The sequence below is a fragment of the Cetorhinus maximus genome, chromosome 1, assembly GCF_964194155.1.
Source record: "Cetorhinus maximus chromosome 1, sCetMax3.hap1.1, whole genome shotgun sequence".
NCBI classification, from domain to species: Eukaryota; Metazoa; Chordata; class Chondrichthyes; order Lamniformes; family Cetorhinidae; genus Cetorhinus; species Cetorhinus maximus.
This window is the reverse complement of record NC_135879.1, coordinates 191,610,793-191,624,912: the sequence shown is the minus strand read 5'-3', so window position 1 is coordinate 191,624,912 and position 14,120 is coordinate 191,610,793. Positions and strand designations below refer to the sequence as shown.

The window sequence follows — 14,120 nt, the reverse complement described above, 5'->3', positions numbered from 1 at the left end:
AATATTTGAGAAGTACCACATTCCCAATCTATAGCTGCAGTTTATGCATGCAGGTTGGTGTTGTTTTTGTTGTTGCTGCTCGAGAACTATTCTCAGAACTTCTGCAACACAGACTGATGCGATGCGGGTCTGTGATTCTCCAAACAATTAGTTCCTCATTTCAATTGTGCCACTGTGGGCAGTTGCCAAGTGTAGACCAGGCACTTCCCCACTGTGAGAGAAAGACAACATTAAATACCAGGACCAAATAGTTCTATATTAGAAAATTCAATGAATGCTGGGAAAGATAGGCTTCCTAAAAGCATTCTCTTACCTTCTTTTCCTGGAAAGCAAAAAAAGGAGAGGGAATGGCATTTCCTGCTGGCATGTAAACATCTCACAGCTGAGCAGAACATAAATGGAGCCCTATAGAGACACCTGGAACTGCAGTCTGTCAAGGGATCTATCTGGGCAATGGGGAGATGGGCTGCAAATGTCTCCAAGGTCATAATATGAGTAGCACTGATATGCTGTAGTGCTGTATGTTGGAAATGTACTTATTTGTGTATTTACAATAATAGGACAATTTGTGGACTCCATGAAGAGCTTAGAGTAATGTGTTTGCACCATCTAGAATCTAGCACAGTGTTGCACAACATAAATTAACCCACGGGCTGGAAATGGCCTGTTGGATGATTACATTCGGCCCTCAATGCACTTTTTAATTATTCCGAAGGGTCAGCCCATGAGTGGTCTCCAGAGGCCAGGCAGGACGTTTCATCCGGCCCGCGATGCGCTCTTTTGTTATTCACTAGAGCCGGCTCACCAGTCCTCCCAATCGGTCAGGCGGGAGATGAAAACTCCAACCAGATGTGGCACACAGTAAGCTCCGTCTGCACGCACGGTGAGTGTCCACTATAAGAATACTCTTCAAAGTGCGGTTGAGTCCTGGGCCATTTTAGACTGTTACTGCCACTGAACGCATCTTATGCCCAGCCCTCAGTGGGCTGTACAAGGGTAGATTACAATCCCTAAAATCAAGAAAGTTCAGCACTACTACACATAAGAATTAACAATCACCATTATAGTGTGAAGAATAGAGGCAAATTGACTCTTCGTATATACAATTAATCCAAAGTAATAGTATCACACATTTAGAAGGAGCTATATAATTAAATTGACTTTGACTTTTCTGATTTAATGCCCAACACTTGGAATGAACGGTCAGTTTCAAAAATGTTTCAAATTCAAGTTCTTTATAAAAAGCAAATGCTAATTTTATTGACCCGCGGTTTCCCTAATAATCTCAGAGCAGTCATTTTGGAATCAGGACCCCAGGCAATTAAGCTATTCCCTCATACATTTGTTACACTATTACGGTAATATATACTTCTTTAATTTTAAAAATGATGATTTCTGAAGTTGCTACCAAAAAATGAGTGTTCCAGTAATTCCTTCAGTTTAAAAGGTCTTAGAGCACATTTACTTGAACATAATGCTCCAGAAGCTATTAGAAACCCCCTTCTCTAAACCTTTTTCCAGAATATGTTAAGGATATACTTGAAAAGACGTACACACAGGAGTGAGTTGTACAATTATGGTATTTTGTATTGTTCTTGAGTGTTTCACATCAAAAACTCAAGGTTTTGTCTAACCTGAGACTCTTTATTAGATTCTGTTATGTGAGGCAAGAAAAGAAGCCTCTTTTTGAGAGTCATCCCTTATTCTGCCCTTTCTCTCATGCGTACACACACACACAGAAAGAATAACGCCCCATTTGTTGAATTGCTCCCCTTAAGTGAATACCATTGAAATAAAATTTCCTGTGAATTAATTGTACTTTTTTTCCCTCAATAAACCTGCTCTAATGAAGTGTCTGTCATTATATCATATTATGACTGTCAACACGCTTCAAGGACAAGTAGACAGTCAGTGGCCACACGGTCAGCTGATGCCAGGACAAACGAATGACTATAAACTGAATAAAATTCTCACACAACATTTAGATCTTATATATTACTGTAATGGTAATAGATAACAGACAATGATTTCAATAGTGTTGCCAAATCTTACGATTTGGGGAGAATAACGGACACAAGATATGGGGGCTCAGATGGCAGTTCTAAGCATTTCACTTGACTCCACAATTTATGACTTCACCAGAACAGAAATTACTGATCAATTCACAAGATAATAATGATTTTCAAAACAGTATCTAATCAAATGATAGGCTATTACAATGAGTAGGATGCTATCATCAAGTGCCCAAGCCATTTTCAACATGATTTGCTTTTTATTTCAAGTTTCCAGCATCCACAGTTTTTCTTTTGAGCCCCCTTCAGTTTGAAATCGAACCAGAAAATTCAGATGATGTCATGAACGCTGAGAGCAAATTCTGAGTGGCTTTTATGAGTGATCTAAACTCCCAGATTAGATTACAATTTTGTAATATCTCATAGGTTTCCATTATTCTCTATATGAGCCATTTGAGCCCCGATACTACATTACTGCTTTGGAATCGCTCCCAGGAATCCATTATTCTATGTTTACTGATCCCGATTGGCCTGTAATGTAGCCTGCAAGTGCTGATGCACTGAAGTCGTTACTCCATTTGGAAGCTCTCTTCAACAGCAGATTTTCATTGGATGAGTAGTGGGTATAAAATTGTACCATTGAGCTCCTTAGCATGAAATCTGTTAACAAGCAATACCAGGGGCTTTTTGCAAAATCTACTTAAACAGCCACATTAACTATACTTTATGTGTATAAGAAACTTAATTACGTCGTGGCTAAATAGTTGACTTGAAAATTAAACTTGGGCTGTGGTTTTTGCTCAAATAACTTCCAGCTGCTTTTCCAGTCATGGATTAGTTATAGCACTGCTGATGATAATAGCAATAAAGTTGTTTACAGCATTCCTGTAAGTGTGAATATTTTTCATTAGGATGTATGGGAAAATATTCCGATGCATCAGAATAAGAATACCCAATTCACATATTTTCCCATAGGTGATAGTACAGTTCACCCCGCTGAATGTACAATTGAATTCCCACAATTTTCTGCCACTAGTGGGAACCACCACTTGTTTGGAGTGCACATGACAGTTATAATGAAATGGGATATAATTCTCTTTTTCTACTTACAATTATAGATTTTAGAAGAGCCCCCATAGTTCAAGAGGAGCTATATTTCCATTGTGTATAGATTTGAAAATAATGTGTTGAATTGTTAAAAATTGTCCATCTTCCCAGTCCTTCACTGTGAAGTTACCCAAGTTTTCATAGCTGAAGTCACCATGGAGATGGTTGCTTTTTATCCACCTTGCTGAACTGTGGCCATGTGTTGTCCTCATTGACACAAACCAAAATTCAGAGTAAAAACTGATGTATCAATGTAAAAATACATATTCCTGAAATCTGTTATGGGAATTCATGGAGAACATTCTGGGGCTCCTACCTAGTGGCTTAGGGGAAAATGATCTGCTGATAATTGAGGGAGAGAGGAATGTCACTTTTTCTAAAACCCAAACCGGGCAGTGAACAGGATTTGGGAGGAGCAGACCCGGGGCCTGTGTGCAAAGGTTTTACTTTATTGCTGGTTAATCTTCAGTGCAAATCTTAATATTAAGTCCAAATCAGAATGTGAAGAAAGGGGCTTCTGTTTTGAAAATCTTCTGTGGCGTCCAGTTCACAGGGTAGATTGTAACTTGGAAGGCCAGTGTACGTGGGGTGTCGGCAGCCTGAAATGGTTTACTATTCTGTTTAGGTAGACACTCTGGCTGGCACCATCTTGAAAGAAGCCGATCACTGCTCAGGCAGAGCACCTGTCTGCTTTAGACAATAAAGCCTTTTTAATATGTAACTTTCAGAGACAACTGAGAAGAGCGTGTGCCTTGAAAAATCCTCAACCTGAAAATATACCTTTTTTTCAAAGTTTTTCAAAGCATAGACTTCCAGAGGTGCAGACTTAAGTGGGTTGCACAGCACATTCATGATTAAACAGATCTATTTAATCCATAAAAGTACATAGAAGGTTACAGCACCCTAGGAGCTCATTCAGCTTTTGCTGCCTGTGCTGATTCTTTGCGAGAGTGCATTGTACGTATGTGGAAATCTTTTAAAAATTGCCCTTAGCCTTTCTTCTACAGCTTTTCAGGACATAATACTGAAATATTCATAGAAGATGCTTGAATTTATTTGTTTATTGAGCCAAGTCTGATGTCAGAACTATGCTGCAGGCTTGCTTGAGTTTCACTTAACTCCCATCAGATAGATTAGGATTTTGTCTCCCTCAAACTGTCTGTAATCAAATTCAGGCTTCAGAGGCTAACAGTGTAAACACGCTGTGCCATTCATTTCGTACAATTTTGAATTATACAATGAAATCAATACAAAAACATAATTATCAGTTAAATGTTCCAGAGAGTGTAGCACAGTTATGACCTTGTTAGGAAAGATGACCGCACTGATTTGACATTAAACCTCTGCAGGCTGAAAAGTTAAAGCAATCATGTCTGAAGTCAACACTAGGTCCTGTTTAGTTTACTTCTTTTTGCTCTCTTCATTAACTTTATTTATTCTCCCTTTACATCTTTTCCTGGTCTACATGACAGGCCTCTGCCAGTGCAACACTGAAAAATGGCCCTCAGGAGGTACATCAAAGTGGCCCAGGTTGATTTGCCTGTGTAAGACATTTACATTTCTTGTCTGACTCCTCCCTGCCATGGCAGAGAATAGGATTGACGTTTTTAAGAGTGAAGCTTCCCACAAAGATGTTGAAAGTAACTCAAATAAAATCAGAAAATGCTGGGAGAACTCAGCAGGCCTGGCAGCATCTATGGAGAGAGAAACAGACTTAATGTTTCAAGTCGGTATGACTCTTCTTCAGAGCTATGAGGGAGAGTTATACAGGCCTGAAACGTTAACGCTGTTCCTCTCTCCACAGATGCTGCCAGGCCTGCTGAGTTCTCCCAGCATTTTCTGTTTTTTATTTCAGATTTTCAGCATCCACAGTATTTTGCTTTTATCTTAGAAAGTAATTCAAAGATCATTTGGTAGGTGTAGGTTACTCAATATGGTTTTGAGCCACACAGTTCAGAAAGCCACAGGTTTAACTGGCAACCTGTGCTCAGTTTGCTTGTCTTAGTTAAGTAGCAGTCAGAGCACCATAACTGGCTTCAGTTTCCCTGGGCTACGGGAGAGAGAAATAAAACTGTAGGGTTTCTGATCCAGGTTGCCATCTGGTGGTCCTAGATGGAAAGTACGGATGTGAACCAGCTTGGCATTGATACTTAAATTGGCTTGATGGCACCATTATCTAACCTCGGGAAGAAGAGCCACCTGAGTGAGATACCAGAAGTTGATCAGCTTCTCATGAGATATGAAAAAATTGAGGGTAAAGCAACATAAGCATTCAAAATTTTAAAATTGAAAAAGGAAATAGCTAAGAACTACTGCGCTGCATACATCATCTGTGCAAAGTTCATGTTTACCAACATTTTGACCAGCTTGCAGTACTTGAAGGGTTAAATAAGTAAGCTTGGTTAATGAAGTTCTGGGCAATTGCCTATATTCTGCAATAGTTTTAGTCAAACTGGATTCACGCTGTTTAATTAACATATCAAGCTGCATTGTCTTTAATTATAGATGTGGTTCTCGACTAATCCATCTTCATGTGCAAGAGTGATATTAGTGAGAAGAATGTTTTCTTCTGTGTATTTTTTCTGTCTTTCTCATTAATTACTTTAATTTGCTATTACTTTCATAAAGAATGCAGATTAGCAATGTGTTCTTGATGCAGGCAATGCAACTGAGAACAGGTGAATTAATGTTTGGGAAGGTGCTATCATTTTAGAATAAATTGAGTATAAATGTGAGTTCTCAAAAGATAGGGGTGTCTATTTTTGTTTCTCTAGCATACCGCTTTTCCATGTGAATAGATATATAAGGAGATGTTTTGGGAAATCTGGAACGCCCTTTCCTGAAAAGACATTGAGACTAGGTCAATTGCCAAATTCAAACTGAAATTGCTAGATTTTTGAGGATGAAGATATCTAGTGTTACAGAATCAATACAGGTACATGGAGCTAAGATGCAGATCTACAATGATCTAATTTAAAGGCAGAATAGGCTCAAGAGGCTGAATGGCCTACTCCTGTTCCTATGAATCAAAAATAGTCAGAATAAACATCCCATTCAAACAAGGCTCAACTTAGATAACCAGCATTCCTGCCAGAAACAGATCTCAGCCTAATTATTCAAGCAAATCGAGGTCTTGTGATGATTTTTGTTGTTACCAATGACACTCTTGCTCAGTGGTAATCCGATCCAATATTCATGGGTAGTCTACAACAGGATATGGCCAGGTACAACTTGTTTAATGGTTATTAGACAATTGGTCCAATTTGGTGTCCTATTTGATCACAAGATGGGCATATGACCACATAGCTACTCCATCACCAAGACCATCTATTTCCACCTTCCTAATATCACCCGATGCACCACTGCCTCAGCTCATCTTTGGAACCTCATCCATGCCCTTGTTACCCCTGGGCTGGACTATTTCAATGGTCTCCTGACAGGCCTGCCATCTTCCACCCTATATTAACTTGACTTAACTCAAAACTCTGTTGCCCTTGTTGTAAATCATCCCAAACACCGTTCATTGATCACCCCTGTGCTCAGTTAACCTACACTGGCTCCCAGTCGGACAGCACCTCAATTATAAAATTCTCATCCTTATTTTCAAATCCCTCCATGGCCTCAACTATTCTAACTATAACCTCCTTCAGCCTTTGAACGTTCCAAAATCTCCGCACTCCTCCAGTTCTGGCCTCTTGTGCATCCCCAATTTTTATCACTCCACCATTGGTGGCCATGCCTTCAGCTGCCTAGGACCAAAGGTCACAAAGTCCCCTCCTCAATCTCTTTGCCTCACAATGTCTCTTTCCTCCTTTAAGATACTCCTCAAAACCTACCTCATTCATCGTGCTTTTAATCATACGTTCTAATATCACCCTGTGTGACTCAGGCCTGGATTTTCACCATGACGGAGAGGTTCTCCATTTTGGCAAAAATCCCAGAAATGGCCTAAAATACTAAACTACCTCGCCCCCCCCACCACTCCCAATGAACCCTGCGGTTCCCACCTTCATGGGACTGGGACAGGATCGGGCTGGGATTCGTGCACGCACGATTCACGGAGGCAGCTGGCCATTTAAATTACCAGCTGCCTCCACTGAAGTAGAATTTTAAAATAACAGGAGTGTGGAATCCAGAGTGTGCAGATTAGAACAGGTAAGGGGAGGCCTGAACTTGGTGGATTCTTATGGATAGCCAGGAAAGCTATCCAGGAAGTGTCAAATCTGTCAAAACTATTCCAGAAGTGTCAAAACTGATAGAGCTGCCCAGGAAGTGTCAAAGCTGCCAAGGAGCTGTCTAGGGATACTAGGTGAGTTGGCATGGAGGGGCAAAGGGATGTGGGGGAATGGGTTGGCATGTATTGGGCAAGGGAGCGCATGGTGGGGTGAGGGGCATTGAGGGGTGAGGGCTGGAGGAATGTTTTATATTTTATTATTATTTTTTATACTTTTAAACACAGTGCCACGACACAGAGGCAGGCCTTGTGCTCAGCCCATCTCCACACCCGGCAGACTGCGCGTTGCTTCTGGGGTCAGCTGCCCGACTCCTGTTTCAGCCATTTCCCGCACTGCCGTCCCCCTATCCCTGATGAAAAATCCCACATGTGGGCAGACGTTTCTACAAGGTCACGTTCACCGAGCCATGAAATCTCCCGACTCGGCGAAACCAACTCTGGGGACGAAAATCTGGCCCCCAGTGTCAGTTTGTTTGATAATGCCATTAAAGTGCCTTGGGACTTTTTACTACATTAACGGTTCTATATGAATACAAGTTGCTGTTTTGATATGCATTAATGATAGGATATTGGCTTTTTTCCAAAAGTATCCCTACAAAGTCTGCTGCCCATCCCACCCCTCTCCACCCCTGAATCTTTGCCCACAAGTTAATAGTGGCTGTGTTTGTAAGCCAAGGAGATGGAAGATATACATCCAGAAAGATGTAGGACATTTGTGGCTGGACTTCTGTTTCATTTATGTGTCAGAATTTGTGTTCTACTGATACCACTATACGGTCTGAATATGGCTTTGGAATGCAGGCTTGTCAGCTCTGGTGCATACGCTCTAGCCAGGACCCGGGTCCATACAAAACATAGACCCCATGTCAGAGGAACAGGCTCAGTAGGCTGGATATTTCCTCATTCTTGGGCATCAAAAGCCCAGTGGTCATGTGGTGGCCAGTAAATCCAACAAGAAGATGCATAACAGTAGCTATACCAGCAGAAATGGGGCTCATCTTGGAGTCCAGGCTAGAGAAGCATCCTGAACCCTTTAAGATCCAAAGCTACATTTTGGTTTATACTTTAAAGCAGCCCTCTTATGAGTGGGGCCACATGAAGGTGAATAAGGCGGAGTCTGGGCAAAGAATCAGACACTCACCTCTTCCCTCAGACTAAATTTCCTAGCTGCTTTGGGTGGGTGGACATCCAAAATGCACTACACCAACTAGGCCAATGCAAATTAGTTACTGTCTCCAACTATGCAACGAGAGCAGCATCAGCCTGTTGTGGCTGCATTTCCAATGTAAGTGTCAGGATTGGTGATCCACACGTTTTCAGGGCCACGATTAACTTACTTTCAGTCAGCTAGGTGTTTGGCACACACAGAAACCCAACATTGTTTCGGATCTTGGTAACTGCTAGTTTTGCATAAGTGGAAAACAGCTTCCGTGTTAATCTGGAGGTGGGGTCTGACCTGATTTGAGTCTGAAGCAGAGTGAAAAAGCTTCGAGCCAGAAGCCTCACACCTCTTCAGTTTTACACGAAGTGAAATGTAAACCTGATTTGCAAAGTGCTCGTGTTGTCTTTTGGATCCCCTGTGCACTCTATAAACATAAAATGTTTAGAGAGCAGCGATTCTCTCCTTCTGTCTGAGAAAGGTAATTGTGGTGTAAATACTTCCAAAGAGATTCCAAACCAAATAAGTCACCAAGAAAACCACATTGACAGAGGTTTAGTTTGCCCGACATGAGATGCGCACTCTCCCTATTGGGACACAGCCCAGTACCTAAACACGAACAGCTTAGATTACGATTCAATAATCTTTTATATCGTGTGTTGATAACTATGCTGCAATCATCAGTTATGTAAAATTTAACAAAGCAATGGATTATTAATGTTTTTCCTCTTTGTGTTTTGACAGCACAAAGCCCAACTGCAGCTGATCCCTTGCAGCAAGCATACGCTGGAGTGCAGCAATATGCAGGTCGTTAGTATTAACACTTTGTCTAGCTCTACTTTGAGTCATTTTTAAAGCCTTCAATCTTATCAAAAGCTTGCAAAAATGCTAACTTTAATTGAAATATTATCTTTCTTTGTCAGTTTATTTTGCTACATGTTATACAGCTTTTTAACTGTTTTTAAGGCTGACATATTGCACTGAATGTAGTTGTCTTTCTGCTCAGGAAGGGCTTTCTTTTTCTGCAAAAGGCTTCTGAAACTAAAATGAAAACTATTTAAACTCTGGTAACTTTACAGCGTTCCTTTCATAGAAAATTTTGTGAAGAAGCTGCTTATAGAATAGGATTCTGCACAGGAGTAACTTTAAATGCCCAGTTCACTTTTAACAATCAGGTCGCCTGAGCCCGAGTAATCATTGTTATCCAGCAGAGTATTATTCTCCCAGGTCTGGGGCTTGGATCAGTAAGTGAGTTCCAGGAGATGAGATGAAGGAGTTCCCTACTGCTTAGCACTATTACAGGGGCATGACAGACAAAAGAGTTCACTCTGCCACATGTAATCTCACTTCTCAGATATAGTTTATGAACCGATATCGACTGTGGAGATCTGTATAATCCTACCATCTCATATTCTGGACTGGGTGAAACAGGAGGTTTGGCAGTGGGGCTTGGTAGTGGAGATCTGTTAGAAGGTGAAGGGTAAACAGGATTTTTTTAAAAATATTATACATGTCATTTTTTTTTCTTAACTAAGATATAGAGTGGAACTAAAATTACAGAAATATTATGCTATAAATACGGATTTTATGACTGTTTTCATACATTTTGTGTGTCAACTATGGCTCAATTGGAAGCACCCTTGCCTCTGAGTCAGAAGGTTGTGAGTTTGAACCCCACTCCAGAGCTTGAGTACAAAAATCAAGGCTGACATTCCAGTATGGAGTGCTATGATGTCAGAAGTGCCATCTTTCAGATGAGCAATTAAACTGCCCCTGCCTGCCCTCTCAGGCAGACGTAAAAGATCCCTTGGCACTATTTCAAAGTAGACCTGGGAGGGATCCTCAGTGTCCTGCCGAATATTTATCCCTCAATCAACATCACAAAAACAAATTAACTGGCCATTACCACATCATTGTTTATGGGAGCTGGCTGTGTGCAAATTGGCTGCCATGTTTCCTATATTATAACAGTGATTACATTTCAATATCACTTCACTAAAGTGCTTTGGGACGGCCTGAGGTCATGAAAGGTATTATATAAATGCAAGTTATTTTCTTTCATTCATTTATGCCTTTCTCTGTGCTCTCCTACCAGAGTTATAGCAAAAGAAGCCCCACCAAATTCCAGTACCCTTGTATTATTCTCATCTTTCATTTAAACTTGATTTCAATGGCCTTAACAAGACCATTATTTTGAAATAGGCTAGATTTTCCACCCACTGACTGAATGAACAGCCCTAGGTCTCAAAATAATTGGGCTATACCAGTATGCAATTGGTATAATGTCAACATATTGTTTATTTGCACTAATCAAAATTATAAAATGACTTAAAATGATTTATAGTGCCAGAAAAAAGTATAAGTAAGTAAATAGTTTTAATGGCTGAAAAGAAAGCATACTGTCCCTTCAGAGTTATTTGTTTGAAAGCTGAGCTGTCTAATTGGTATTTTTAGTTGGTGCAATAGGTTTCGGACATAAAATGGAGCTCCAAAGAATTGAAGCGATAAGGATTTCTTGATGACTTTGATATTGCACTTATTGTGCAAATATTTTCATCTTGTCATCTGACCTTTCGGATATCAAATTGTTATTGTTCTGTATTTATTGCAATACCTTTCCAAATGAGGCAAATGTTTCACAAATTCACTTTGGCAATAATTTAATCATTGCATGCCTTCTGAATTGATTTAATTTTAATTGCTTTCCAGATCAGAGTGAGAATGTTCTTAGTTGTCTGTCCTAAGAATGATTACACTAGTGAAGTTATACCGCAGTCATTTTTCATTGCAGTGCAAGATTTACACCAGACATTAGGCGCACTTCAGAAGCACCTCATAGTCTGCTTAGCACCCAGGCACACACTGTCTTTGGGATCTGTGCAGCAAATGTGTTGCGATGATAAGAATATTATTGGAAGACTTGTTTTATATTTCTTTGTTATAAAAAGGAGTAATAACAATACATTGCATCAGGAGTAATTATATTCCTAACAGTATTGTTGAGAATGACTGATGTCTGTGAAATAGATTCCTTTGAAATTCAGCTTTATATTCCACTGGGCAAAATAGTTTCTGTGCTGCAAGGATCAGTGGTTGGGAGAGAGGTGGCTGTTATTTTTGGAGGGCTATGTGGCAGGGTTAAACAGTAGCGATGGATATATATATATATTGAAGTTTAATTTATTTACCTTTTGAAATCAGCAAATATTAATTGGAATATTGATAGGGCTGTTAACCAAGTGGTTATGACATTGGACTAGCAATGTATGACGAGAGAGTCTAAATCCTGCCATGGCAAGTTATCAAATTGAATTCAATAAATCATCAACAACAGCTTGCATTTATATAGGATCTTTAAAATAGTAAAATGTCCAAGGCACGTCACAGGAATGTTATCAAATATAATATAACACCAAGCTACATTAGGTGATATTAAGATAGGTGACCAAAAACTTGGTCAAAGAAGTTACTTTTCAGCAGTGTCTTAAAGAGAGAGAGGTAGAGAAGCAGAGAGGTTTACAGAGGGAATTTCAGAGCTTACAGCACAGGCAGCTGAAAGCACGGCTGCCAGTGGTAGGGCAATGAAACTCAGGAAGGCACAGGAGGCCAGAACTGGAGGAGTGGAGGTATCTCTGAGGGTTACAAAGCTGACTGAAATTACAAAAATAGGGAGGGACAAAGCCATGGAGGGATTTGAAAACAAGGGTGAGAATTTTAAAACTGAAACATTGTTGGATTGGGAGCCAAGGTCAGCGAGCACTGGGGTGATAGATGAACAGGACTTGGTGTGAATTAGGATACCGGCAGCAGAGTCTGGATGACCCCAAGTTTATAGAAGGTGCAAAGTGGGAGGCTGGCCAGCAGAGCATTGGGATGGTCATATATCGAGGGAACAAAGGCATGGATGAGGCTTTCAGCAGCATATAAGCTGAGCAGGAAGGAGATGAGTGATATTATGGCAGTGGAAGTAAGTCGCCTTGATGATTTTAGAAGATATGGGGTGGGCTAATACCATAAAACGAGTGTGAGAGGAGCTGTTTTATCATATGAAGAGTACAGGAGGGCATGCCAGGAGCAGCACCAGGCTTACCTAAAAATGAGATGTCAACCTGGTGAAGCTATAACACAGGACTACTTGTTGCCAAACAGCATAAGCAGCAAGTGATGGACAGAGCTAAGTGATCCCACAACTAACGGATCAGATCTAAGCTCTGCAGCCCTGCCACATCCAGTCGTGAATGGTGGTGGACAATTAAACAACTCACTGGAGGTGGAGGCTCCACAAATGTCCCCATCCTCAATGATGGAGCAGCCCAGCACATCAGTACAAAAGATAAGGCTGAAGCTTTTGCAACAATCTTCAGCCAGAAGTGCTGAGTGGATGATTCAACTTGGCCTCCTCCGAAGGTCTGCAGCATCACAGATGTCAATCTTCAGCCAACTTGATTCTCTCCACGTGATATTAAGAAACGGCTGAAAGCACTGGATACTGCAGAGGCTATGGGCCCTGACAATGTTCCCGCAATAGTACTGAAGACTTGTGCTGCAGAACTTGCCGCGCCCCTAGCCATGTTGTTCCAGTACAGCTACAACACTGGCATCTACCCAGCTATGTGGAAAATTGCCCAGGTGTGTCCTGTACACAAAAGGTAGGACAAATCCAACCTGTCCAATTACCGCCCCATCAGTCTACTCTCGATCATCAGTAAAGTAATGGAAGGGGTCATCAACAGTGCTATCAAGCGGCACTTGCTTAGCGATAACCTGCTCACTGACACCCAGTTTGGGTTCCGCCAGGGCCACTCAGCACCTGACTTCATTACAGCCTTGGCTCAAACATGGACAAAAGAGCTGAACTCCCAAGGTGAGGTGAGAGTGACTGCCCTTGACATCAAGGCAACATTTGACCGAGTGTGGCATCAAAGAGCTCTAGCAAAACTGGAGTCAATGGGTATCAGGGGGAAAACTCTCCGTTGGCTGGAGTCATACCTAGCACAAAGGAAGATGGTTGTGGTTGTTACAGGTCAGTCACCTCAGCTCCAGGACATCACTCTAGCCGTTCCTCAGGGTAGTATCCTCAGCCCAAACATCTCCAGCTGCTTCATCAATGACCTTCCTTCCATCATAAGGTCAGAAGTGTAGAGGTTTGCTGATGATTGCACAATGTTCAGCACCATTTGTGAACCCTCAGATACTGAAGCAGTCCATGTCCAAATGTAGCAAGGCCTGGACAGTATCCAGACTTGGGCTGAAAAGTTGCAAGTAACATTCACACCACACAAGTGTCAGGCAATGATTATCTCCAACAAGACAGAATCCAACCCTCACCCCTTGATGTTCAATGGTATTACCATCACTGAATCCCCCACTATCAATATCCTGGGGGTTACCATTGACCAGAAACTGAACTGGACTAGCCATATAAATGCTGTGGCTACAAGAGCAGGTCAGAGGCCAGGAATCATGCAGCGAGTAACTCACCTCCTGACTCCCCAAAGCCTGTCCACCATCTACAAGGCACAAGTCAGGAGTGTGATGGAATACTCCCCATTTGCCTGGATGAATGCAGCTCCCACAACACTCAAGAAGCTTGACACCATCCAAGACA

General features: G+C 41.3%; 1 protein-coding gene across 1 annotated transcript in view; it reads left to right on the top strand.

Moving 5' to 3' along the window:
• Positions 1-14,120, top strand: part of celf4 (CUGBP, Elav-like family member 4) — a 1,291,869-nt gene that overhangs the window by 1,188,406 nt on the left and 89,343 nt on the right. The window contains exons 9-10 of the mRNA XM_078551435.1: positions 716-883; positions 9,257-9,322. Coding sequence (XP_078407561.1) covers positions 716-883; positions 9,257-9,322 — 234 coding nt within the window. The remainder of the gene's footprint in view (positions 1-715; positions 884-9,256; positions 9,323-14,120) is intronic.